General features: G+C 39.8%; 1 protein-coding gene across 1 annotated transcript; it reads right to left on the bottom strand.

Moving 5' to 3' along the window:
* Window positions 1-3,891: 3,891 nt before the first annotated feature.
* On the bottom strand, window positions 3,892-14,713 carry LOC134185917 (F-box only protein 9-like). Its single transcript, XM_062653797.1, has 7 exons — window positions 14,497-14,713; window positions 12,581-12,680; window positions 12,419-12,520; window positions 12,234-12,295; window positions 9,107-9,192; window positions 4,581-4,694; window positions 3,892-4,512 (listed from the first exon to the last, which is right to left on the bottom strand). The coding sequence occupies exons 1-7, from the start codon at window positions 14,679-14,681 to the stop codon at window positions 4,268-4,270; spliced, it is 894 nt and encodes a 297-aa protein (XP_062509781.1). The 5' UTR covers window positions 14,682-14,713; the 3' UTR covers window positions 3,892-4,267.
* Window positions 14,714-24,792: the final 10,079 nt, after the last annotated feature.

Raw genomic sequence — 24,792 nt, 5'->3', positions numbered from 1 at the left:
ACCTTGGGGAAAAGTGGGCCAAGGAGTCGAGAATGTTCTATGAATCAGTACCCTCAACTGCTTCGAAGCAGGGGTCTCCCTATATCTTTTTTTTATGTTTTTCATTACACCATTATCAAGGAATGCTTTGAAGAAAACAAGAAAGAAGAAAACTTGGGCACAACAACTTTCTGAAACGTCACGCCAACATTTGGTGACAATGACACACTACCTCTGGAACTGTAGAGGAAAGTACTACTTCTAGTAGATATCACTAGAGGTGAAGTACAGTACTACTTCTCCTAGCAAATATCAACTAGTATAAACGTGTACACCTATGTCCACCAATCTTCAAGCAGTATCAAATGGGTAATTTTTGCCACATTTACACTGTGAACATGATAAGCAGTGCATTTGCTCTCTTAGACAAATAATATAACCTATTATAAGCAACTTTGTGTGGCATTCTCTTGGAGTGTCAAGAAATTGCGCCCGATTAGAGAAATAACTTTCTATAATATAACACAGCGATCGCTCACGATATTTCAAAGCTGGCAAGTTTGTTTCACCAAGGAAAAAGTCCTTGAAAACGTAATATAAAAACTATTCTATCCATAGAGAAGATAGCTCTACCAGTGGTTGTAACCATTCCACGTGTCAAGCCCACTCAACTCCACGTGTGAAACCTACCCTAACTTCACATGTGAAGCCCACTCTAGCTCCACATGTGAAACCCACCCATCCTCCCGCAGCATGCCGCGTAAAGCCCACTCCAGCTCCACGTGTGAAACCTACCCCTGCTCCACGTGAAACCAAATGCACCACGCTGCTGCTAGGTAATTTCCTCCAAGGTTGGCAGATGAATGTGCCAGAGAATCAGCACCATCCCCAAGCCTTATAGGCAAAAGAGTATTCACATATTCACACACGGTTGTGGCGGAAATCCTATCACAAAAAGGTGTGAAATTCCAGCTGGTTCTAGATGTTCTTCTTAAGAAACAAACAAACACCCGAAGAACGCGACGAAGAACAGGAACCCTTACTCAGGAAAAATGCTACACATTCTTAAAGCCGATGAAATCCCAGAAGCGTTGGATGGCATATTCCAACATATTCTGGAAGACTGGAACTGTTCACCAATGAAGAAAGTAGATAGACAGTGGATGGCATCTCACGATTTCAACTCCACATTACACGTTATCAACCAATCCATGGCAGCTCCTATATCCTACTCTCAAAAGAAGTGCAAAACAACAAGACCGTCATCAACATCAAAAACAAAGACGACAGCTGTGTAGGATTGGCTCTGCGTTCGGCACTCTTCCCCGCACGCGACAAAACAGATCAACACAGCAAATAGCCAAAAAATGATAGACCGTGCTGGGATCGTATTCAATAACAAACTCCCATGAAACAGATCGATCTCGTGGAAAAGCAAATCCCACACTCGCCGTGAACGTCTTCGGATGGCACAAAGTTGTCTATCCACTCATATTATCCAAGTCTGAGTCATCCACCAGGATTAACCTCTTTCTCATTGGCAATTAAAGGACTCGATCAAGCACACTACACCTGGATCAAAACCTCCAGCGCCTACTCCATGATCAAGCAAGGATACTCCTCGTCTGTTCAAAATTCTGCAAACGGTGCCTACACAAATACACGCAACAAGACTTTCTCAAACAACACAAACCCGACTGCCGAGGTATCGGACCTCAAGCTATCCGAGTAGAGATGCCTCGATCAGAAAGAAAAAACAGGCTTACTTTCCAGAACTACCAAAACCTACTCAAAGTCCCTTACGTCATCTATTGCAAACTCTCATCAACAAGATCAAAAGACCTACATGTGATCCCAACAAAAAATACTCAGAAGACAGCTCATCATGAAGCTTGCAGGTTCTCTTACATCCTCGTACAGTGCGACGGACAAACTCAGCAGCCCGTCGTCTAGCAATTAAGGACCCAATGCTACTGAACACTTCCTAGAGTGTCTGCAAAGAAAAGCCACGATCAAAGATGTAAAATAAAACCCATCGATATGACAACACAAGATTGAATAAATCACAAGAATACAAAGGAGTGTCACATCTGTGCTACACCTCTGGTTGTAGACACCTATAGAGACGACATGCTTTACCCAACACTGGCAAACACAAAGGAGCTGCACACAAGATGGTAGCTTCTTCAAGTCTCCACCATCATTGGCTTCAGGTGAAATGCAAACCAAAGTCGAGGACACAGACACCTGCTACATCTGCAACAAGTCTCTCATCATGAAGAACTACCGAGATTGCGCCCGCAACCACTGTCACATCACGGGACGATATCAAGGTGCAGCAAACAATGCTTACAATTTCCAGCTGCAATTGCCCACTATCATCCCCTTGGTCTTTCACAATCTTCGAGGATACGACAGTCATCTATTGAAGCAAGTCTTCTCTAAGGTGCAAGGTAATGTCAGTTGCAACCCCCAACAACATGAAGAAGTATATCTCATTCTCTCTCTCTGACAGCTACACTTCATTGACAGCGTTCAGTTCCTGTTAGCCTCGTTCGACAGATAGGTCAACGCACAAGATCCCACAACCATGCACATAACCAGAGACTATGAGCCAGACAACATCCAAAAAACAGTTTAAGTATGCATGCAGTTAGGAGGATTCAGAGACAATCTGAACAACATCGATTGAAATTAATTGGAAACTGATTGACTTATAACAGCGTTGTTAATGAAGAATCTATAGAATGAATGTCATGATAGGGTGGTTCCTTCTGGGCAAGGATTGCTCATTTCAACTGAGGAAATTGAAAAGGCAGTTAAGAAGTTACATGGTAAGATGGCACCTGGTTCGAAAGGCATCTGTGAAGAGCATCTAATCTATTTGTCTAATCTATGTCTTTGCCCACCTGGGAGACGCTATTCACGTGTATATTGCACCATGGCTATGTTCCTTCCTGTGTAACAGCAGGAATTGCGGTTTCGATTGTCGAAGATAAACTTGACTCAGCAAACTATAGAGAAATAACTTTGTCTTCTGTTATCTGTAAGATCCTGAAACTTGTCATAACTGAGAAATGTGAGCAGACATTGTTGAAGTCAAATGTTCAGTTTGGATTTAAGTCAAAACATAGCACTACATTGTGCACTTTTTTGGTTCGAGAAACTGCAGAATACTTCAACAAACGAGGATCTCCAGCATACTGTTGTTTCCTGGATGGATGTAAGGCTTTCGATAGAGCCAGTCATTTTGTTTAAGATTGTTAATTAAGAGACTTGGTCTTAATCCATTATTGTGGAGGATTTTAGAGTATTGGTACAAGAACATGAAATTGAGGGTTCGCTGGTGTCAAATGGTGTCTGAGCAGTTTGATGTTTCAAGTGGAGTACAAAAAAGCAATTCTGTCGCTTTTACTAGCTGTTTACTGTGTACATTAATAACTTGCTAGTCCAATTAGATCAATCAAGACAAGGAAGTTCGATTGGACACTGTTGTGTTGGAGCAGTAGCTTATGCAGATGATTTGCATTACGTCAGCTTCTGTAAGTGGACTGCAATCCTTGTTCAATGTTGGATGTGTGTGTTGCTTTTGCTGAAGTCCATGACTTAAATTTAACCCCCACGTAAGCAACATGTATCAGATTTACAACTGGTGCAAGTAGATGGATGTCTCATTTTCCTGTTCCAGATGTGTTCCTTCAAGGTTGTAAATTGGAATTTGCTAATCAATGTATGCATATAGGCAATGTTATACAATCAAATCTGTGTCATAGAAGTCCTCAACTGATGCTAAACTGAATATTTTATGTCTTTCACCTCCTTTCATGTCTTTAAAAGGAGCTGTTCCAACTGTTCTTTGTCATTTGATGAAAGCTCATTCATCCACATTCTATGGATGTCAGCTTTGGACTTAGAATAAGTCTGATTTAAATAGAATAAGTGTTGGGTGGAATAAAGCAGTAAGCAGAATTTGTGATGTTGGAAGAAAAACTCATGCTCGTGTTATGTTGTTTGCAATGGCCTTGCTAGCATTGATTGATATGGCGAGGAAAAGAAAACTTTACCTTATGTCATCACATGTTGTAAAAGTATTCAAATGAGGTCATTCATGTGTCAGCAGTTCTTGGATGCTCTATCATTTTTCAGCTCCATCAGGCAAATAGAATCGCTCTACAATCTTAGCTGCAGAGACTCTCCACAGACCATAACTTTAGAGACTGTTAGTAAGCTCTGTTTCTGAAGATGATAGAGACCGTGCAGTTATAAAATGGATAAAAGTCCATTGTAGTCAGGGGGTTATCACAGCTTTTCTCTTGGGTCTAGTATTTTTCTCTTTTTCTTTTTTGCATTTTTCTTCTTTTACGCCAGGTATTCCTGTGTATGACATAGCAATAACAACAATAATACGTACCTTGTCTCCACTCAATTGGAAATGACCAGTTTGCAGTCCAACTGGTCTTGCACTGGCTCTTGCTCGTAAACGATGGACACAGTTAACTGGCGTGTCTGGACTATTGAGGTACAAAACATCACCTGAAACAGCACAATAAAGTAACTACAACATATTAAATGGCACCACATAAGGCATTTGCTGTACCTACCATTAGAATAGAAACTAAGATAACGATAGCAATCCACTGTGTGAAAAGGACGATAGAACTCATCTAGAGATGGTTCTCCAACTCTCACATATGATGTTTGACAAATGTAAACTCCTACAATATCAATAACATTTACCAATGTGCATACACAAAAGCCGTTATAGATAAGATAAAAAGATGAAAGATTAAACTGTACCAGTTTCAGTGAAATTCATTCAATTGCAAGCAGAACAAAACTTCAGCGTAATGTAAGCAGAAAAGTCTTCTAGATCCTGCTGTAATTGGTATGACAATGTTGGCAAAGCTTGGTATTAATTGTACTTCAAAGTGCAATCTAATGCACTTGTAAATGTAGCCATTCTAGTTATGCCATACAGACAAAACTTGTTACCAAATATATACTGGTTGTAAACGTACATACACACATGAGTAGGCTCAAGGTTGCAAAGAATAGACAGTCGACTGCCCCAAGGTGTAAATCAGGCTGCAAAATAAGACACCGAACAACGGATGCATTTAGAATAACCCTTGCTCTTTCGCAGTTTTACTTTGAACACGTGTTCGTTTGTACTACGAAGGAACTATGCAAATAAGCTATGATGTAATTGTTGAGAAAGATTTCTGCAAGTTGATGACAAACGTAATGAAGCACATCTGCATACTAAACCAAGAAGTAGCTACACTAAGGAAGCATCTTGTAAGTTTGCACTTTTTTCTAAACGTAACGGTAAGGTAGACCATAAAAACGTCAAATATACAGGGGAGCTAAAATCTATTTGATACGCCATTTGTAATTTCCAATTCGAAAGTCTTTCTGACCCCTACCTACATTTCGATATACCTTACGTTTAGAAAATAAGTGCAACTTATGAGATGATCCCTAGTTCAGAATAACTGCTACAGTACACTGCTTCTCTTAAATCCTCTGCAACATCTACTTAGTCAAGCAAAGCAGTTCATGAAACTCTCAACTTGGTAAACATGCTTTTAAGACTAAAGGTAGCAGACCCATAACACGGTACATCAATCTAGAACACAGAATCAAAATGCAAGCATGGAATCTGTATTCGCTGATGATTTAATTCAATGGAAAAGCCCCGTTGATGGCACAACTAGCTCCAAATGCTTTGCAAAGAGCTTCTGTGCACTAAGAATAGAAAATTAATATGTGCAATAATTTAGAGTAGAACAATCAACACTGAATAAACAGCTCTGATGTCTTGTGTGTCTTTCACATGCCTTGATCTCCTTACACATAGCACTGTCATAGGATGAATATAATGCATAGTCATTGTGCATTGCCTGTAAATTGCTTCGGCTTGTAATTTGGACGTTTCATTGCAGATAGCAATGTATGGAAAACTATGTTGAGCTGATGCAATTATGTAAGCTACAAAAAGGAGCCCTTATTAAGAAAGAATTCCCAAATCAAAGGCACTAAAGATCAGAGACAAATGTGCTCAGAAGATACCATAGACTTCGTTTTCATGAATGATGAACTATCCAAATTTAAATTTGTGATGACTGGGAGCACAAATTTTGATCCAGGCAACAGAGATGGCTACTCAAAGTGCTTCATCCATGTCTTCCTCTGCTTCCATCTTGGCTGTCCTGAAATCTCCAGAAGATGAACAGTCACAATCAGCTACTCAATGCTACAAGCAGCTTGGTCTAGTGCTTGACGACAACAGATAGGCTTGTCTTTCAAAACAATAAGGCAAGCTACTCTCTGTTGTAATGTTCATGCAGACCCTTAAACGGCCACTTGAAAATCAAAATTATTTGTAATTTCTAGATGATAGTTCTAAAGGTGTACATATTGGGAAAAATTATTTTAGATTTTTATAAGCAAGGTTTCTGTAAAAATTCGTCATAATGTGCTTCCAGTTAATCGCATTCGGTTTCAAGTAGATTCAGGGCGTGCACATATGAGGTAAGAGTGAGAATGAATGTCGCGTTAGCGCAAAGAAAATAGGTAACGCGCAAGACTTGAGCGTGTACTACAGAATGGTCAGGTGCTGTGTGGCAGCTGGGTGCTATACTACCGTGCAAGAAGGTGTGAGGCTTGTTCGATTTCCAAAGACCCCGAACAAAGACGAAAGTTGGCGGAACACGTCAAACAAGAGATTGCTGGGAAGCCTCAAATGATTCTTCCGTCCTGTGTCATTGTTATTTATGAGCCGACTGCTTTTTGAAGATGAGCCAAAATTGTGTGAGCAATTTTGTTTAGACTACCGGGCGAATTTGAGCCAAATGCCGTGCAGACTGATTGAGACAGTGCGAAGGCTGGGCAGTTGTAAACACAAAGAAAGATGAGATTGGCATACGAAAAACATGAGAGAGAGAGAGAGAGTAGGTTGTATTTAGACTTTATATAAGTGTACATATAGTGATGAATTAAATCGATAACTATGAGCCACTGAACAATTTTTATGGTGACCGGTGTACCCAATCTGCTGACAAGAGGCATGACAGCCAGTTTACAATACACCATCCTGCTAATTGATGGTAAAAAGTATATTTGTATATCCCCTGTGCAGCACAGAAATGCATTGTGAAGTCAGCTGCAGCATTGTTGGTAGAATTGTTTCTCATGAATTGGAGGAGGATCAGTTTCATGCAATGCCATAGTTCTGCTGTATGCAGTCTGCAGAACCCACACATCTAGACAGACGTCAGAGAATCCTAAGTGTTCAGTGATGCAATTGTCAATTACTTCCGAGTATGTCCTGGCAACACCCACAATGATGACCACAGGTCAGCAACCACAACTACATGTATAGTTGTAAATCTAAACAAAAATTCTACTACATGACTTGTAGATCATCCTAAACTGTTTAATTAATACCACAATAAATCAAGTAGTCGTTCATTTTGCTCGTCTTCGGATGCTACCTGTGATGGCGTCTCACTGACAACAGGCTCAAAGTTAGACAGCTCCACTTATTCTACGAATCCACTTTCATCGTCTTCCAAGTCATTCTCCACGTCACCAGTATCTACTCTATATTGGACGTTATTTGGAAAAAATCCGCCTCATATGTTTTTGTTTTCTAACCATAGCACTTAGCATAATGCTCCGCTATCAACTTTGCTCTAAGATAGAGCTAAACTCCCTACTTGATGTGTGACCAAAAACGTTGAGCGCTGAAAGCAAGGTCAGCCATGTGCAGACTAGTGAAGCGCTCCTTTAAGGCTCCACGGTTTGTTATACAGTCGATACTAGCCTCAAACTTCCAGACCATGCAGAGACCACACAAAGAGCATGACTCTACTAGTCTGGACCAGAAAGATACTAAAATGATTTCGGAAATAGCCTTCTAAGCCAATCAGCGTCTTATATCCGGAATGTTAGCTCTAAATTCTGATTGGTTTAGCAGTAATTGGGTATGCTAAGTGCACTAGCGCTGATTAGTTGCGTGTCAAATCCTCCTGGGTGCTACTCTAGGTGCACGGAGGTGTCTTAGTTTTCGTTTCAGCTTCAGTTCTTCAATCTTTTCAACTTTATGCTGACAGGACACTCACAAAAAGACATGCACACCAACGTAGCTAGACCATTACCTTTCAAGGCTTTGACAACTGGTCAAGTGGTTATAACGGTTAGCTAGTGTTCTACAGCAGAATCAAAGCGTAGTCGTTTCATGCCATCCACCAAGATATCGCTGCAAACACAGCAGACATCTCTTCTTTGTTCCTAAGATCCCATAGCAATTACAAATGATATATTTGTGTAATGTAAAAGCGGGGTATCTTTCCATCTCAGTATTGAAATTGGTAAAACGACCCTAGGCTGTTAGACTACCATTTAGCACACCTTTTTGATAAGTATTTCCAAAATCTTTTAGTATCGTTTTGGTCTAGAGTAGAGTGCCCTCTGGTCTGAAAGTTCAAGGCTAAGTTTATAATTGCATGATAAGTTTGCGCTCCCAGTTTGTTCTGCTCAACAAATCACAACTTGACACCATATGTCTCACAGTCCTTACCTTGAAAAGTGCAGAGGTATTGAGTGATCTTCTTTGCTAACTAGCAATCAGAGTTACTCTGTATGACGACACAACGAGTACTAAATATGCCCACACAGCCAATTTCAATGCTTTATTTCTCCATTATGGTAAAAGTGTTCAGTAAACGGTTGCAAAGAGTTGTCGCATGAAGTGACAGCTTTCATCTGAGAGATCGTTCGTTTTGGTGAGAGTTCTCCTTTAAGAAGCAGTTTGCATGCAACATCAATTTGTATACTATAAACAAATCACCACTCAATTAATGCTCACTGATGCATCTCAACAGAAGCTGCTGCAAGTTCTTATATTGTGAACCAAGATCTATTGGTTCTTACTGCAGCAGCATTGAACGTCTATTAGCAAATCACTTGTGCTCATTATCCCTAAAGCCATCAGTCCCCGTCCCATAAAGACAAGAAAGAAAAGAAGAAAAAACAGTTATGGTCCCAGACAGGGTAAAACTTCCTACTTATGTTATTATCATTAAAACTGTAAGTTGAAACAAACACAGCAGCCTTCCCTTACCATCAAAAAGCAGGTGTGGCTGAGATATAAACAGCTGTCTCCAGGAAATGCTCTCATCTTTGGTAACAGCAGTTGATCCCCACATTCTATAAAACCAACAAACCAAATAAAGAAAAAGATCAATGCAACAGTACACAACAAAGAAATGTGCAATAGTTTGTGAGATAATATTTGGTAATGTTTACAAGACAGTCAATGGCAAAAGCTCATCAAACCCAATTGGGTCCTATGCAGTCAAACTAGAAAGAACAATTTCTAGGCATTTAAGTAAACGCTATTGTTTGATTCACATAAGTCAATTAAGACAAACTGCTGTCGAGGTTGTAGAAGCCAGTAGGACTGCTGTACCGCATCTCAAAAAAGTAGTTCCAAAGCCTAATCCCCTAACTTCTGTTTTAGGTATACTCAATTAAATAGCTAACATAGCTATTACAAAATATACTATTCTGGATTTAGATTTCATTGTTAGTGTCTGCCAGTAAGAACTATACTTTGTAGTAGTATGAAAAACTACAACAGGCCACGCAAAATGACTACTTGTTTATCGTCGACATCTGTCCCAATTCTTGCACCTGACCTGTGAATGTTTCTAATTCTATTCTAGATTTGATCTTCTAACAGTATGTATGGTAGTTGTACTGTTCACTGTACAAACGTGTGTGGCAGGTCCTTACTCTATATATAGTGACACGAGCCTACAGTTGTGTGTGAGACATGCGTAGTGACACCTGTGTACTGACACCTGCATACTGACCCGTCTAGTGTTATGAGTGACATGTCTCTAGTGACCATTGTGCTGATACCCAAAGCTTTCCACGTACTCAGAGATATTTTCTTTTGAAACATGATAAATAACTTAACGTATATAAGTGCAGGTGTTCTGTCTTTACTTAGTCATGTACCAATGGTTGCGTAGCAATAATTTCTGTCAAACTGCCACATGAACAAGCATGCTACTGTCGCGTGACAGTTAAACCTAAACCACTTTCCTAAACCTACTACAAAATGGGTTTTAAGAATCGGTTTAGGTTTGGGCGCGTCTCCACTAGGGCTTAAACATGTTTACAACCAGTTTAAGTCTGAACATGTTTAAGAATAATTGTGTCTCCATTAGCGTTAAACCTGTTTAACTGTAAACCTAAACAGCTTTCGCTGAAGTTGACGAAACAGCTAAAGTAAACAATGATGATGAAGAAAAAGCTGAAGCTGCTGAAACTGGCATCTCGATTCTCGTGGCAGTGACATGTCAGTCTAACTTAACAAATCTTCCATTTTCAATCTAGGTAACACATTCGTCAACATTCTGTAACGTGATGCATGGCCATCAATAGAAATGCGAGGTTGCTTGTTGCCCACAACAAGAAATTTAGTTGTTTAATGCTAATACTCATACCCCACGGAACACAAATCTTCAAAAGTATGCAAGCATGCATCTAGAAATTGTTGTAGACAACCAGGAGATCGAACAGCTAATCATCTGTATACCTTCCTTCTCCAATCTCTATGACCTTTTGCACAAGTTCAAAATATTTTTCAGTACACACACACACACACACACACACACACACACACACACACACACACACACACACACACGTGCATAACTCTGAAGCGAGTAGAACACAGCTTCATTTACTAGTGGTATATTGCAACTAAATGTAACGTCTGATTCAAACCTATACACAAACACTGCATAGCTCTTAGCATATTTTGCAAGTACACTGCAAACATAGATCCACATGCTTGAGATATGAGACTATACATGTAGACCAAGGATGGTTTAGGAAATGTGTATTTTTGTTAGGCTATAAAATCTTTGTTTAATTAATAGAGTAGGCACTCCTAAAACTTACCAAACTAGAATTTAAAAAACTTTTTCTCTGAAAAAATATAGATGTAGGGATTGTATAAAAAGTAATAGAAACAAGATTTAGATAATATGAACCAAAGCCAGACATCATTAGTGAATCCTTCTGACCACATTCCCTACATTCTATGTTTAGCGGGTTGGAAGGATTCACTAATGATATTTGGCTTTGGTTCATATTATCTAAATCTTGTTTCTATTACTTTTTATACAATCCCTACATCTATTTCTTTTTTCAGAGAAAAAGCTTTTACATTTCTAGTACAACATGTGTAAATGCATCAGAAGTCGGTACAGAGTCGTCCTAACTCTAGAACCAAGAAAATAAGTTGTTTCCAATTTAGATAAGAAAGTAAGAAGCTCATAGAAGCAGACAGCAGATACTGTACAATTGAAAGAGAATATGTCATTGTAATATAGACTGCCATGAAGTAGCTACCCTATTTTTATGAAGGTGTGTTTGCCATTCAAACAGACTACCAATATCTTAGCAAACCAAAATACATGAACAGCAGTGTCATGCAATGGCCTGTATAGCTGCAAGAATTCAAGATGAAGATCAAGACAAATAAGGGATGTGAAAATAACACCAATTTGCTCAGCCATTCACTTACCTACAACTAAAGGTTCAAAGTTAAACCTGTTAGTTTTAACTTGAGGAGAATAATGTTGTATGTTTGAAAAAGCATTCTACTACTAAAATAAGAGATAAAAGGAGAGGTTGCAGTTACTCTACACTGAATAAGACTTGCTTGACACTGGTTCTGGCTGTGTACAAGTATATAGTCCCACTACTGTACAGTCACTATAGATTGAGTCTCTGCTGAGTTCAATATGTAATGCTTGTTTGAGCAATTCATAGTTCAATATGTTGTACCTCAGCAACTTTCCTATGTTGTGGTAGCGTAAAGCTCAGTGCTTCCTAGAAGCAATGGGCCAGACAGATGACCCCTAATATGCTCCAGGTTGGCCAACTTCAAAAACAGAACATCAAAATAGTCATTTCAACTTTTTCACATGTTTCAAAGCTAAAACGTGTTTACATGGCACTGTTAAGATTACACCCAATGCACTTCGTACCCAAGACAATTTAAGCAGCTGTACACAATTTAAGTTGCTGTTTCACCAGAACCTGTCAGCCACTTAAATGTCTACTATTACAATCAATTAAAGATCCTCCACGTGCATCTTAGCCAGATTGACCAGATTTTAAGTGCTAACATTACACAACACAAATGGAGACAGTCTCACATAACTTACTTAAAACAAGCTAACTTCCACAATTCTGCATCTCGAGAACAATAGCAGAAACCACGACACACCTTCAAAAACACAAGCAAATTTTCATTTAAGTCAACAAAACACTTCTATTATTGTCTAGACAAAACTATAAACAACTCATCACATTGCTTTATTGTTCAATCATGCCACAGATTCATACCTACCAATGACAAGACTTCAAGAGATCGCATGTCAAGGTCACTGGAGACAACCCATCTAAAAGTGTAGATAAGAATTTCCCGTGGAAGAGATGAAATGTGTAGCATCTAAAGAGTAAGACTTAATTATGCAGTATAGTTTCGACTGGAAAAGCTGTCTATCCCAACTGTCTGTGGCAACAGAGGTTGGCAGCTGACAAAGTTGTGTTGCAAAGTAAGGCAATGGACTTTCATTTCCAACTCATCAACACTTCTATCAAAAAGCAAACTGTGAACAAAACACATTCAAAGAGTCAACCACATGCAATATGGACAACAAATCATTAGTATTTCACAGTGGCATTGGAGAAAATGAAATGTGAACGTACTTGTCAATAAGTGGTGTGTGTAGTACATGGTGGTGGTGGTGGTGGTGGTGGTGGTGGTGTGTGTATGTGTGTGTGTTAATTAACCTATAGAAACTATTTAATTCATTCATTTCCTATACATGCTGTTTCTTAGTGACTGAAAGAACATAGACTACAAGAAACAGTAACTACTGTATAAGATAAAATATTGGGGGAATTTATTTTAGCACATTGGTGGATATTTCAACTACCGCCAATATAAAATCCGCCATTAATTTAGCCACCGGGATATGCTGACGTCATCAGGCACATGGATCAGCTATCTACTGTCTGTTCTCCATAAGTGTGAACTTTGAAAATCATCAATATCTCCGCTGTTTAGTGGACTTTTGCGATGATCTCGGTATCGTTAGAAACTGCTAGGTCTGGCATTTCTGTTTATCAAATTATCTAAGCCTTTCCTGCAAACGAAATGGAAGGATAATACTTGTGCATATCAAACACAAATGGGTGGAGCAATGGTTATTATCCAATTATCTTGTAAGACCAACGGATCAACAACTGGAACCATTTAAGATAATTGGTATAACATGGTCCAACTGGAGCAGCTCTTAGAGCTCTAATGAGCACACCTGGTGTGACCTCTACTTCATTACTCACTTCCGAGTTCACACTTATGGGGAACAGACAGTAGTGGTGAAGTGGTGGTACGTCACGCGGATGAGGCCACAAGATGGCAGGCAATCCCTGCTTGCCGTCTGTGTATGTGATGCTGCGGACTGTCACATTCACGCGGGTCACGTTCTTTGCACTGACACGGCAGTTCTTCATCACTATGCAGTAGTTGGAGACTAGTAAGTTAGGAAAACGTGAGCTACGAACACAGCTGTCACAAACTCCTCCATGACCACTTATGGAAAACATAGATATCAGTTATCAAACAACGATGTCCAACCACCAAAATAAAATTTGCCAATATGCTTTGTCCGTCAATTTCTTAGCAAACCACCAATATCAATTCCCACCAATGCTTCATCTTGTACTATGTTAAAATTGATATCAATGACAATACACGATGTGTTGTAAAAACCAAAGGTAGGAAAGTCAGAAAGATTACATTATACGGCAAAAGGTGTAGCTTGTTTCCTGTTCTCTTTAGTTCTACATATATAAGATACGGTAACTTGTAATGCCTTTCTCTTGTGATGGGGGTAAAATCCAGATTGAATACAAGAATGAAGAGAACATGTGCTGTAAATTGAGGAAAATCAGTGACTAAAACTTTAGCAAACTCAGGTTGAAGACCCATTTACCAATGTTACGGTTCAGTGATTTGGCAATTAAGGAAATTTATGCCATAGGTCGCCATCACTTTGACTTGAACCTGCAACCCTGCAAGGTCCCGGATATTTTCATTCTCCAAATGCACTCTCTAACCAATTGAGCTACAGCAACACACACACACACACACACACACACACACACACACACACACACACACACACACACACACACACACACACACACACACACACCCACACACACACAAACACCACACCCAACCACCCACACCCACACACCCCACACACACACAGACACACCCCACCCACCCACAGACAGACAGACACAGACAGAGACACAGACACACACACACAGACACACACACACACACACACACACACACACACACACACACACACACACACACACTGTAGTCTCATGTAGTCACAACTTAACCTCAATCTCAAAATTCCGGCAGGGAAACGTTCTGCTGAGGTTCCTTGATCTTGCCATATTGCCACATCCCCAATAAACGGTGAACTAATGACCCTATAAATTTTGCAAAAAGGCAAGACACTATTACCGCTTCTCCTGCATAGTGGTTGCCACAGGATGTGTACACAGATGGTTCTATTTTGCATTAGAATCCTTCCCAAGAAAGTCCAGCCCTGGGTGATTCCAACTTCAAGTTCAACATTTATTGGATGCCATCAGAGGTAGCAGTATACTTTAGTAGCTGGGCATGCGGGCTCTTGCACATGTGCATTGATCAAGTTCTGTTGTGTTGAGTCGTTTTGACAGTTGCCACTTTACTGAATTATTCAATATAGTTACAACATTTTAGCGACGAGACCAGGATATAACAGGATGGCTATGATGTACAGAAAGATCGACCACTTCTAGAAAGGTGAAGAGGAATGGGCCTTTATTGCGAGTGTCTTGACTTCTTCCAAGTGAACGACATCAGCAACGCGGGGGAAAGATTTAAAGCAATTATGCTAAGTGTGTGTGGACTGAAAACCTATCAACTGATCTGCATGTTGTGTTCACCGGAGGGCGTTAACACTAAAGAGAAGACATATGAAAACATTGTCAATCTGGTTGCTGAGCATCAAAACCCAAAGTCGTCAGTTATTCTTCAATGATATCGGTTCAATAGGTCCGTGACCCTTCCGGCCATTTCAATTTTCAATTTTCAAATTTCAATTTTCAAATTTCAATATTATTTTTCATTTTTAATTTTTTAATTTTTTTGTCAAAGGTTTTCAATTATTTTGCTGGAAAAAAATTAATTCGGCAAGCAAATTTTTATTTTTTATCTTTTATATTTCCACTTTTGTTTTTGATTTTCATTTTAATTTTTAATTTTTCTATTTTCAAGTTACTATTTTTGATTATATTTGGTTGAGTTGAATGTCAAAAGAATTGAATGCAGAAAGAACGAAAAATGAACGCAGCAAGAATGAAAAATGAACACAGCAAGAATAAAAATGAACACAGCAAGAATGAAAAAATGAACGCAGCAAGAACAAAAAATGAAACAGCCTTGTGCGAAGTACGCAGCAGGGAGTCTGGTAGAATGCGTGCCCTAATCATAGCTCAACGCAGTAGGGAGTCATTTTTCATTCCAATGCGTGCTGCTGATTGAAAGGGGCGGAGTGGTTCTTCGACGACTTCCGCCCTAGGACGATCTCTTTGCAATTTCCGCTTTAACGAGAAGGAAATCTCCTTCTCCCCAAAAAATAATCAATCTCAGGTGCAAACAGCCATTGCATGATGATGAGCACAGTACATATGCATGGTATATGAATTTATCAATTACCACATAAAATTCTAACAATTGCAACAGTCTAATTAAATCTAAAACTCAACAAATTTAGTAACTATACTGAAACTTGTTCAAACTCTTTTAGGCTACTCTACCATCTATACTCGCAGTACATAGCAACTAAAAACAAAGACACGCGATTTGTTGTTCTACACACGCTCATGTACATGCCTCCATCACCTCTGAAATTGAATCTTGAGCTTCTGTCCTTGCGGATGGCTCTCTTGTTACTGCAGACCTGCGTAAGCCGGATGACGTCGTATGCTGGCCAAGTACTTCGGGTATAGCTATATAGCTTATGCACACTCGGTTGCCTCTGTGCCGTCATGATCGCACCATCGCTGTGAATGAGGCTACTATCATATGCATGAGAAGACTGGCAGAAACGACAGCGAAGCTTCTCCCAGTGCCAAATATGCCACCACTTTACAAGACCTCCGGCAAACATCACAACCTGCTGTCCGCAGTGGCTTGGGTGTCAGCAGTGCGTAGAACGGTGGCAAGTTACAAGTGGCCGACGTTGCCCTCTGTCTCTGCAATACAACATGAAATGGTGGTCCACTCGGCGTGACTCTCCGTATACGTAGCTTGGACGAATTGACAAAGCTGGGCAAGCAAGTATGTCATGTATTGCATGCTCAAGGTACTTGGTCAGCACACGACGTCGTCCGGCTTACGCAGGTCTGCAGTGACAAGAGAGCCATCCGCATGAACAGAAGCTCAAGATTCAAGTCCAGAGGTGATGGAGGCATGTACACGCTCATGTGTAGAACAGCAAAAACCAGGTATCTTTGTTTTTAGTTGCTGTGTACTGTACTGCGTGTATAAATGGTACTTAATCTAGAGTAGCCTAAAAGAGTTTGAACAAGTTTCAGTATAGTTACTAAATTTGTTGAGTTTTAGACTTGATTTAGTTAGACTGTTGCAATTGATAGCTAAAATTTTTACGTGGCAATAGATAAATTCATATACCATGCATATGTACGGTGCTCATCAGCAATGGCTGCTCGCACCTGAGATTGATTATTTTTTGGGGAGAGGGAGATTTCCTTCTCGTTAAAGCAGAAATTGCAAGAGATCGTCCTAGGGCGGAAGTCGTCGAAGAACTACTCCGCCCCTTCCAATCGGCAGCACGCGTTCCACCACACTCCCTACTGCGTACTTCGCACAAGGCTGTTTCATTTTTCGTTCTTGCTGCGTTCATTTTTCATTCTTTTCGCGTTCAATTCTTTTGACATTCAACTCAACCAAATATAATCGAAAATAGAAACTTGAAAATAGAAAAATTAAAAATGAAAAATAAAAATCAAAAACAAAAAATGAAAATATGAAAAATAAGAAATAAAAATTTGCTTGCCAAATTAATTTTCAGCAAAATAATTTAAAACCTTTAAGAAAAAGTTGAAAAGTTAAAAAAAATCAAAAAAAATTGAAATTTGAAAATTGAAAATTAAAATGACCGGAAGGGTCACGGACCTCAATAGCAGAAGAAGAAAAAATCTGGGGAATCAGCAGAGTTTATGGCAGCATTGCGGCGGCTATCTGAGTTCTGCGATTACAAGCAAGCTCTGCCAGAGATTCTACGTGACCGGTTAGTCTGTGAGTAAACAAAGCCCGAATCCAGAAAGTGCTACTGTCAGAAACCACACTAACATTGGAAACGACGCTAACAAAGGCTCAGGCTGTGGAGACAGCCGAGAAGAATGCAGAAAAGATTTTGGCATCAACTACAGCTGTAGATGGCACATTGCACCAGTTGCATCAGGGTGGCAGAGTTAGATAAGTCAAGAAAGCCAAACCCAAGTGCTACAGATGTGGTGGGTTTCACCAAGCTTCCAGCTGCCTTTTCAAAGAGTATAAGTGCAGACAGCGTGGAAAGCGAGACCACCTTGGACGGGTGAGTTGTGGAAAGCCACAAAAGTCACAGAAAGCTAGTCATGTAGATGACGATGAGGAACCATCTAATCAAGAAACAATAGCTACGGTCCATCAGCTTTCATGGAGCAGGAACCCATTTTGGACCAAGTCATCATAAACAGAAAACCCTTATCGATAAAAGTAGATACTGGAGCGACATTATCAATTGTAAGTGAGAGCACTTGTAATCAGTTGTGAAAGAGACGAGAAAGGCCTGGGTTATGCCAAGCACAGGTATGGTTGAACACCCACTCTAGAGAATCACTGACGGTGTTAGGTGAACTGGATGTTCGAGTCAGATGTGGAGAGCAAGTTGCGATGCTACCACTAATAGTGGTATGTGACAATGGACCCAATCTATTGAGAGGAAACTGGAAAAAAACGCTTGCACTATTGTAGGATGAGATACTACCCAAGGGTCACATCAAATCTATTGGTACGGAGATCAGTAGTGAATCTAGCAATGACTTGCTAAAGAGGTTCGATGAAGTGTTTAGAGAAGAAATAGACAAGCTAAAGGGAACAGTGGCTGCCCTCAAGGTAAAAGACGGCAGTGCACCACGGTCTTTCAAACCGAGATCAGTTCCTTATGTTTATCGGGCCAAGGTGGAACAAAAACTAAAGCCGCTAGAGGCAGAAAACATAATTGAGCCAGTGCGATTTTACAAATTGGGTGGCGCCAATTGCCCCATCCTTAAAACAGATGGATCAATAAGAGTTTGTGGTGACTATAGAATTACAATTAACCAAGCTGCAGAATCAGAGAAGTACACCCATTACCAGGGTAGAAGAAATATTTGCCACGCTGGCAGGTGGAAAAGCATTTACCAAGTTGGATTTTAGTGATGCCTACCAACAGGTGAAACTAGAAGAGCAATTCAAGCAATAGATAGTCATTAACATCGACCTGAGGTTGTTCCAATACAACAGACTGCCTTTGGAGTAGCACCTGCACCAGCGATCTTCCAACGGATAATTTTCTTTGCAATCCCAGGAACAGTAGTCTACCTGGATGACATCCTTATCACAGGGAGATCTCGAGTCTTAAGTTGACTGATGGAGGCAGGAATGCAGTTAAAAGGGCAGAAATGTTCGTTTCTACAGAAGGAGATCCACTATTTGGGACACTGGATTGACAAACAAGGAATTTATCCAACTGACGACAAAGTCTAGGCTATCCAAACAGTCCTGAAACCCACAAACGTGAGCCAGCTGCGAGCCTATTTAGGACTAATAAATTACTATGTGATTGAGCGGCTCTTGAAACAACTTGAGACACATAAAGATGTCAATCATCAGCGTCTGCTTATACCACAAATTCTGTCAAAGTTTCACGTGGATACCGTTACAAAGTTGAAGGAATCTAAGAAACCAAGCGAAATCTGGACAGCTAAGTCAGTAAGAGAAGCTCTGAAGCACTATGTAAGGGTTCGTGAGAATGTGATACAAATAAAATGAGTAATCAACAATCTCGAGTGATGGATAGACGATCTTCTGCAGAAGCACTCTCGGTCGCTGCTTCAATTCGACCAGTCAACACAGAAAAGCAGGCAATGCTATTGCCTTGTATTTTCTGCAAGGAAACAACGACTCCTTGAACTGGGACGATGTCCTATCTGTCTTCAAGAAGGACATGGTTTTAAGAAGTGCTGTAACAGACATCAATGCAAGTGCTACCACTGCAAACAATCAGGCCACCACAACCGAGCCTTATGTCATCAGAAGACCAGTAACAGCAAGGAGCGATTACCAAAGACTCAAGATCAAGGGGATTCCACGTGCAGAACAAATACTACTCAAAATTTAGCCATTGGTAAAAATGTTTTGCTTCAAACAGCACAGTCTCTAGTTGTAGCAATGATCAATCTGTTATGTCACGCCTTCTGTTGAAATCTGCAGGTCACCGTACCTTTATGACTGAAAAGTTAGCGAAGAAATTAAAGCTTCCTGTGGAACGAAAGGAATCACTTTCTGTGTCAACCTTTGCAGCAAATCATTCAAAGGAACTCAACACATACGTTGTCAAATTTGATGTCATTTTGAAAGATGGGTCATCAGTTAAGCTTGAAGCAAACGTGCTCAAACAGCTTACAAGAGCATTTCACTGGAGACCGCTGCAGTCTTTTGATATTCAATTTCTCAAGGCTCTTTCCCTGAATGTCTAGCTGACTCAATTCCTGAAACTTCTGAAACTACTATCATTGACATATTGATAGGAGCTGACTATTTCTGGCAATTCATCAATGGGCAAAAATTGTTCTATCTTGGGGAATGTTTTTGATTCCATCAAAAATGAATATTTACTCACAGGCAAGTATCCTGAGCTAGCTGATGACCACAATAAGCATACCCATACCTCCTATGTGATGACTCAAATGAACCAAGCCATCTCTGAATTAAACTTTCAGTCTGTTCCCGATACAGTGACAATACAACACAATAGTCTAGAAAACTTTTGGAGTCTTGAAGCTATTGGAATCAAAGACACTCCATACACAAGTGATGATGAAGTTGCTTTTAAATGCTTCAATACAACCATTTTGTTTCAGAATGAACGATATCAAATAATGTGGCCATGGAAATCAGGGCACAAATGCTACCTTCCTGATAACTCCTCTCTAGCCTTTGGAAGAATGAAATCATTAGCCAAATGACTACAAAACGATAGATCACTGCTCTACCATTATGACCAAGTTATTAAAGATCAATTAATTAAACCAAGGTACTATTGAACGAGTAACTGAGACTGAATCAAGTTCTATAAAACACTATTTGCTACATCATCCAGTCTTAACCCTAACGAAGGAAACAACCAAGCTACGAATTGTTTATGATGGATCTTCAAAACCAAGAAAGGAACTCAAGAGTCTCAATGAGTGTTTACACAGAAGACTCATTCTTTTACCGAATCTATGTGGCCTTCTGATAAGATTTCGAACTTAAAAAAGATACCTGCTCTAGCTGACATTGAAAAGTCTTTCCTTCAAACTGAAATACAGTCAGAGGAAAGAGACGTTTCAAGGTTTCTGTGGTTTAAAGACTCATGAGACCTGACCAGATAGAAGGAAACCTTGCAACATAACGGGTTTTGCAAAGTACCCTTTTGGTTGGTTTGCAGTCCATTTCTGTTAGAGGGAACTCTAAAATTTCACCTACAAAGAGAAGAATGTCCAATAGCCAAATCTAATGATGAGAACATATATGTTGACAACATTTGAGTTGGAGCAGATTCACCTTCTAACGCTTATCTAACTGTTTGAAAGAGCAAGGCAAATATTCAAAGAAGCCACTATGAACTTATGAGAATGAACATCTATTTCACTTGAATTTTTGTCACTTGTACCTTGATGATCTAAGTAATGAGTAGCACAGTCAAGGTTTTAGGAATTAAATACAATACCTTGAATGATGAACTGACTATTCTCGAATCTCAAATGATACCATCAGACCAACACTCTACCAAAGAGAACTTCTCCATGATAGTGCACGAATCTACGATCCTTTAGGACAAATTACACCTGTGACCTTCTATGGAAAGGTGTTCATGAAAAAGCTATGGAAAGCCAATGTCTCCTGGGATGACAAACTTTCACCTCGTTATTGTGACGAGTGAAGCCAAATTTGCAAAAAATACAATCTCTTTCAACTTTAAAAAAATTCCAAGATTATCTGGAACAATTTGGAAACGATTCTGATTTTCAGATAGTGGTATGTAACTAGTTAAAAATGCAAAGCATTGTTGGTGCGAGCCTCAGTGAGAACAAACAGATCTGAGACAGTGATTTGTCACTGTGGAGAACATGCACGTTTACGTCTAGTGCTAACGTAAATTTCTTTGTAGTTTTGAGTTCCAGACTGTTTGCTTTCTCGTAGTAGTCCCATGGCACGCAGCAATCAGTTGTGAACATCTTCCTCTCTTGATGTGTCAGCTAGCTATGAACAATGTATGTAGAAATTTGAAGTAGACATTTGAAGGCCATCTCTAGAAGCTCGAGCCTGTTTGCACATTCTCATATATTAGTCCCGTGGAACTGGCGCGCAGCAACCTGGAGAGCCGTACAGCTACTACACTTTCACTTGCATTGTGACATCACAAAGAATCATGTCTGTGATTGGCTAAAAAAGTCAACGTTATTTCTGGTCGTCGTACATACATACCATCAGACACATCTCAACACAGAACAGTACACATAGAAAGGGTCTCACCAAGGCTCGCCCCAATGATGCCTCTCTGAAAACTTATGCTGCAGCCGTTTATCTCCTTGTTAAGAATGGAGAGACTATCAAAGCAAATCTTGTATTTTCAAAAATGTGATTCAATCAGCCGTTCCAAACAAAGAACATCAAAAGAAAGGAAAGAAACTTACATTACCACGACTTGAGCTAACTATCTACAGTGATTGGAGCCAGAGCTGGGAAACTTTGTTAAAGATCAGCTGAAACTTCAGAACTCTAAACTAATAGTATTTACTGATTTTTAATGCGTTCTACTACACCGGTTGAAAACACACAGACCATTATCAACCTTTGCTGACAACAGAATCAAGGAGATACAACAAAGCAATGTTGTTTCCCACAATGTTCCATCAAATCAAAATCCAGTAGATTTTGCGACAAGAGGTATGTCTACTTCAGAGTTGGAGAAAAGTCGATTATGGTGGCACGGACCAGAATGGCTGACATTTCCTGTTGATTTGTGGTCAAACTACAATGTTCCAGAAGTAAGTACTCAGACTTTGGACTATCTCGAGTCAAAGACAAATAAGTCCAACAAAATTTACATTGCTACCAACTTTACAGAGAAGTGTAAAATTGACTTAGGATCAAATGAATGTGACAATTCACCTTCTGAATTGATGAGAAGTATTTTTGTCTCTCCAGAAGTTAATTTGTGTGACAAACTACTGTGTAAGATTTATAGAGAATTTGGAGCATTTTCAGAAAGGAGACACAACTATTTCTTCAAGATATGCATTAATTAAACAAGTGTTCAGAAAACATTCAAGTTATGCTTCCAACCAAGTTTACAGCATTTCTATGGCGCGTGTACTCTGGGAATACACACTTCACAATAGACGATATCACAATGTGCTGAATGACATGAGAAAGAAGAAAAGAAACAACTTACAATTACAACTTGGACCTCAGATAGACGAATGGGGTCTGCTGAGATGTCATGGACGGTATTCAAACGAAAATCTTTTCTTTACCACAAAAATGTCCTAAAATAATTCCTCGTTTGGAATATTATACACATTTGACAATCAAGGACGTTTATGAACAGATGCTTCTGTTTCTCTACATTAGAACAAGTCAGACAAGAGTACAGGATTCCCCAAAGTAAAAGAGAAACAAAAAGGTATGGTTACAATGTAGAATATGTCGACAATACGAGGGTCCACCATACGCTTTGCCTCCGATGCCTTCCTTGCCACGAGATCGAGTGTCCAAGTCTGAATCCTTTCAGAGTATTGGATTGGATTATCTAGAACCTATATTGGTAAAAGAAGGACGTAAACATGTAAAATTCTGGGTCAGTCTATTCACTTGTCTTGCAATTCGAGCAATCCATCTCAAATGGATTAGAAATCTAACAGCAAGCCAATTTCTTTGTTGTTTTTGATGATTTGTTGCCAGGCAAGGTGTAAGCCACGTCATATTATATCTGACAACGCCTCTCAGTTTAAACTAACCGCAAAGGTTTTAGATCGTCAGTGGCAACAGGTAATTGGCAGAGATGAAGTTATTACTTATCAGAAATATCACCTGGAAATATATTACAGTAGCTGCTCTTTGGCAAAGTGAATTTCTAGAACGTTTAGTTGGACTAGTGAAACAAGCACTTAGAGAGTTGATAGGAAGAAAACTATCTAGACTAACTATGATTAGGTTAACTATGATTAGGCCAACATTAGCGCAAGCACGTTCACACCGTTAAGTATGATTAGTAAGTCACTTGGGCATGTGACTGTAATTAGCCTCGACAATTTTCATCTGTCATATCCAGCAAGAATTCACATGAATTGTCATGACAAACGAATTCATTGCTTTAGGTTTAGAAGAGGGAAACATTTAGTTTGCTTTCTCTGGCAGCTCCTTCAGGAACGGCAGGAAGTTGTCACAGGCACATAGTACGCATCTGCATGCGCTTCCGTATACGTCACCATGTTGTTGCTGCGTTTGTATGTTTACATATAACACCACATCAGGTTGGCGGCATGCTCATCATGTATACTACCTCACATGCCAAAGTCAAGTGCAACCACTACCGCCACTAATGCGGCTGTGATACTACTCTAAAAGCCATTAGAATGACGTTAGAATGACGTTACACTCACTAATCATGATTAGGACCAGTGTGAACAGTGGCATTAGTGCACTAACGCCAAACTAATCACTGCCCACTTCACTGCATGAGTAGGCAGTGATTAGCTATGAAGACAATGGACATGTATTTTGCAAAAATGGGAAGTTGCTTAAGGCTAACAAGCAGTTCCTGGGATGCTTGGTCAGAACATAAGACCAATCAGAGCAAAGACTGCTATATGGTATAAACATAATTGTAATACAGTACTCCAAAAGTGTGTTCACACCAACATCTGGACTAACTATAATTAGGTCAACTATGATTAGGCCAACATTAACGCAAACGGGTTCACACCGCTAACTATGATTAGTAAGTCACGTGGGCACGTGAGTGTAATTAGCCTCAACAGTTTTCATTCGTCATATCTGGCAAGAATTCGTGTGAGTTGTCGTGACAAATCCATTGCTCTAGTTCTTGAAGAGGGAAACATTTTGTTTGCTTCTCTGGCAGCTCCTTCAAGAACGGCAGGAAGTTGTCAGCTATATATGATAACAAACAAGGTTTGTAGATATCTGGCCTCTTAAATTCTTGAGGTTTGGAAAATTTCCCAACGGGCTTTAGCCCATCCTCCGGGATCCTCAACCACTTTCACCGGTGGGGAATATAGTAATGATACAGCTCCATAAAAATATAATAACAA

Source organism: Corticium candelabrum, chromosome 10, assembly GCF_963422355.1.
Source record: "Corticium candelabrum chromosome 10, ooCorCand1.1, whole genome shotgun sequence".
Lineage (NCBI taxonomy): Eukaryota > Metazoa > Porifera > Homoscleromorpha > Homosclerophorida > Plakinidae > Corticium > Corticium candelabrum.
This window is presented reverse-complemented; position numbering and strand designations above follow the sequence as displayed.

Excerpts from the sequence above, each read along its gene's own strand:
- LOC134185917 (XM_062653797.1), bottom strand. The coding sequence starts at position 14,681 with ATGCAAAATAGAACCATCTGTGTACACATCCTGTGGCAACCACTATGC. Across the intron at positions 12,521-12,580 it reads AACCTCTGTTGCCACAGACA|ATGCTACACATTTCATCTCT; the intron begins GTTGGGATAGAC and ends CTTACTCTTTAG. Across the intron at positions 4,513-4,580 it reads TCTTAGTTTCTATTCTAATG|GTGATGTTTTGTACCTCAAT; the intron begins GTAGGTACAGCA and ends GTGCTGTTTCAG.